Here is a 1801-nt window from a genome sequence, read left to right as displayed (position 1 = left end):
TTGTTGTTGTTTGTTTTTTCATATTAGGCAGTACAGATTTGCTGATAGCATTATTCTCACTTGATAGCTATTTTTTTTTCTTTTTCTTTTTCTTTTTTGGACTTTGACTATATCACACAATTCTCTTTTGGCCTGCAAATCTTTTGTTGACAATTCACTGGTTATTTTTGTTCTTATCCTCATTTTTCTGATTTTCTATACTCTTCTGTATAGAATTTACTCATTGAATGTTATTCAGTTTTTTAAATTAGTATATACATTTTTAATGGTTTCTTTCTGAAAATTTTATAGTATTTTTGATGAGATTATATTACCCTATTTTGTATAGATTGTAATCTCTGAGATTTTGCCATTTAAAAAGGCTACCTATCACATAATTTATAATGTAGCTTTGTCCTGTCATAGTCAGAAAACAGTCATCTTGGCTAGCGATTATGTGGGTCTCTCAAACATCTTGAGATTTGTCTTGTCTGAAATTTTGTGTTTGGTTTTAGTTAAGAGAGATTATTTTTGTTTCTTCTGAAAAGTAATCACTTGGCACACCGTTCTCTCTCTGCAGCACTGCAGTGCTCTGCTGCAGTGTATTTACCTTTGGTCTCAGTAGACTCAAACTGTCATTTCAAAGTATACCACCATATCTATCAGCACTTTTTGTCATGGGAGACAGAAACCAGTGTGTGGAAAGGGTTGTACAAGACAGAAATTAAATCATATGTGCCAATATTTTACTTTCCTTAAAAAAGGAAAAAAAGAAAAAACAGAATTTGACAGTTTACTTCTGAAGGGATTAGGTAATATCGAGGAGTAGAAAGAGTTGTCTTGGGTAAATTTAACAAACTTTTCTTTTTTCCTGTGTGGCTCTGCATTGGGCTTAATTCAGGCACTGCACACACTTAACTCATGTATAAATTATCCACATATGTATTTTGGTCTGTGTGTTTTTATTACATTTATATGTCTATGAAGAATTAGGTCCTGTGTCATATTGCAATGTCATCTTGCTTATGTAGTTTGAATAATTTTATAGGTTAAATATTGAAACTATATTTACCTGAGTCTAATAAGTGGACTAATTTGTTATTTTTATTTCTTTTCCGTTACATTTTCTCATTTTGCTCAAGACCTTTGGCCAGAGCAGGGCATAGAAGATTCTTCCCAAAAAGTGACATTGAGAAGATATGAAAAATGTGGACCTGAGAATTTACAGTTAAAAATTGGTTGTACCAATGTGGATGAGTGTAAGATGCACAAAGGTTATAATCAGCTTAACCAGAGTTTGACAACTACACAGAGCAAAGTATTTCAATGTGGCAAATATGCAAACGTCTTTCATAAATGTTCAAATTCAAACAGACATAAGGTAAGGCATACTGGAAAGAAACTTTTGAAATGTAAGGAATATGTCAGATCATTTTGCGTGCTTTCACACCTCTCTCACCATAAAAGAATTTACAGTAGAGAGAATTCCTGCAAATGTGAAGAGGATGGCAAAGCCTTTAACTCGTCCTCAACCCTTATTTATCATAAGAGAATTCATACTGGAAAGAAACCCTACAAATGTAAAGAATGTGGCAAAGCCTTTAATAACTTCTCAGTCCTTACTAAACATAAGGTAATTCATACCAGAGAGAAACCCTACAAATGTGAAGAACATGGCAAAGCCTTCAGCTGGTCCTCAAGCCTTACTAAACACAAGAGAATTCATGCTGGAGAGAAACCCTACAAATGTGAAGAATGTGGCAAAGCCTTTAAGTGGTTCTCAAACCTTAGTTATCATAAGAAAATTCATACTGGAGAGAAA

The 1801-nt window shown here is 33.4% G+C and overlaps 1 protein-coding gene across 1 annotated transcript in view; it reads left to right on the top strand.

The window, feature by feature from the left end:
• LOC105527577 (zinc finger protein 676-like) overlaps nucleotides 1-1801 on the top strand; it is a 60872-nt gene that overhangs the window by 21119 nt on the left and 37952 nt on the right. Inside the window, exon 2 of the mRNA XM_011963941.1 lies at nucleotides 1096-1752. Within this exon, the coding sequence (XP_011819331.1) occupies nucleotides 1096-1752 (657 nt within the window). The remainder of the gene's footprint in view (nucleotides 1-1095; nucleotides 1753-1801) is intronic.

The sequence above is a fragment of the Colobus angolensis genome, unplaced genomic scaffold (genome assembly GCF_000951035.1).
Source record: "Colobus angolensis palliatus isolate OR3802 unplaced genomic scaffold, Cang.pa_1.0 Scaffold631, whole genome shotgun sequence".
NCBI classification, from domain to species: domain Eukaryota; kingdom Metazoa; phylum Chordata; class Mammalia; order Primates; family Cercopithecidae; genus Colobus; species Colobus angolensis.
This window is presented reverse-complemented; position numbering and strand designations above follow the sequence as displayed.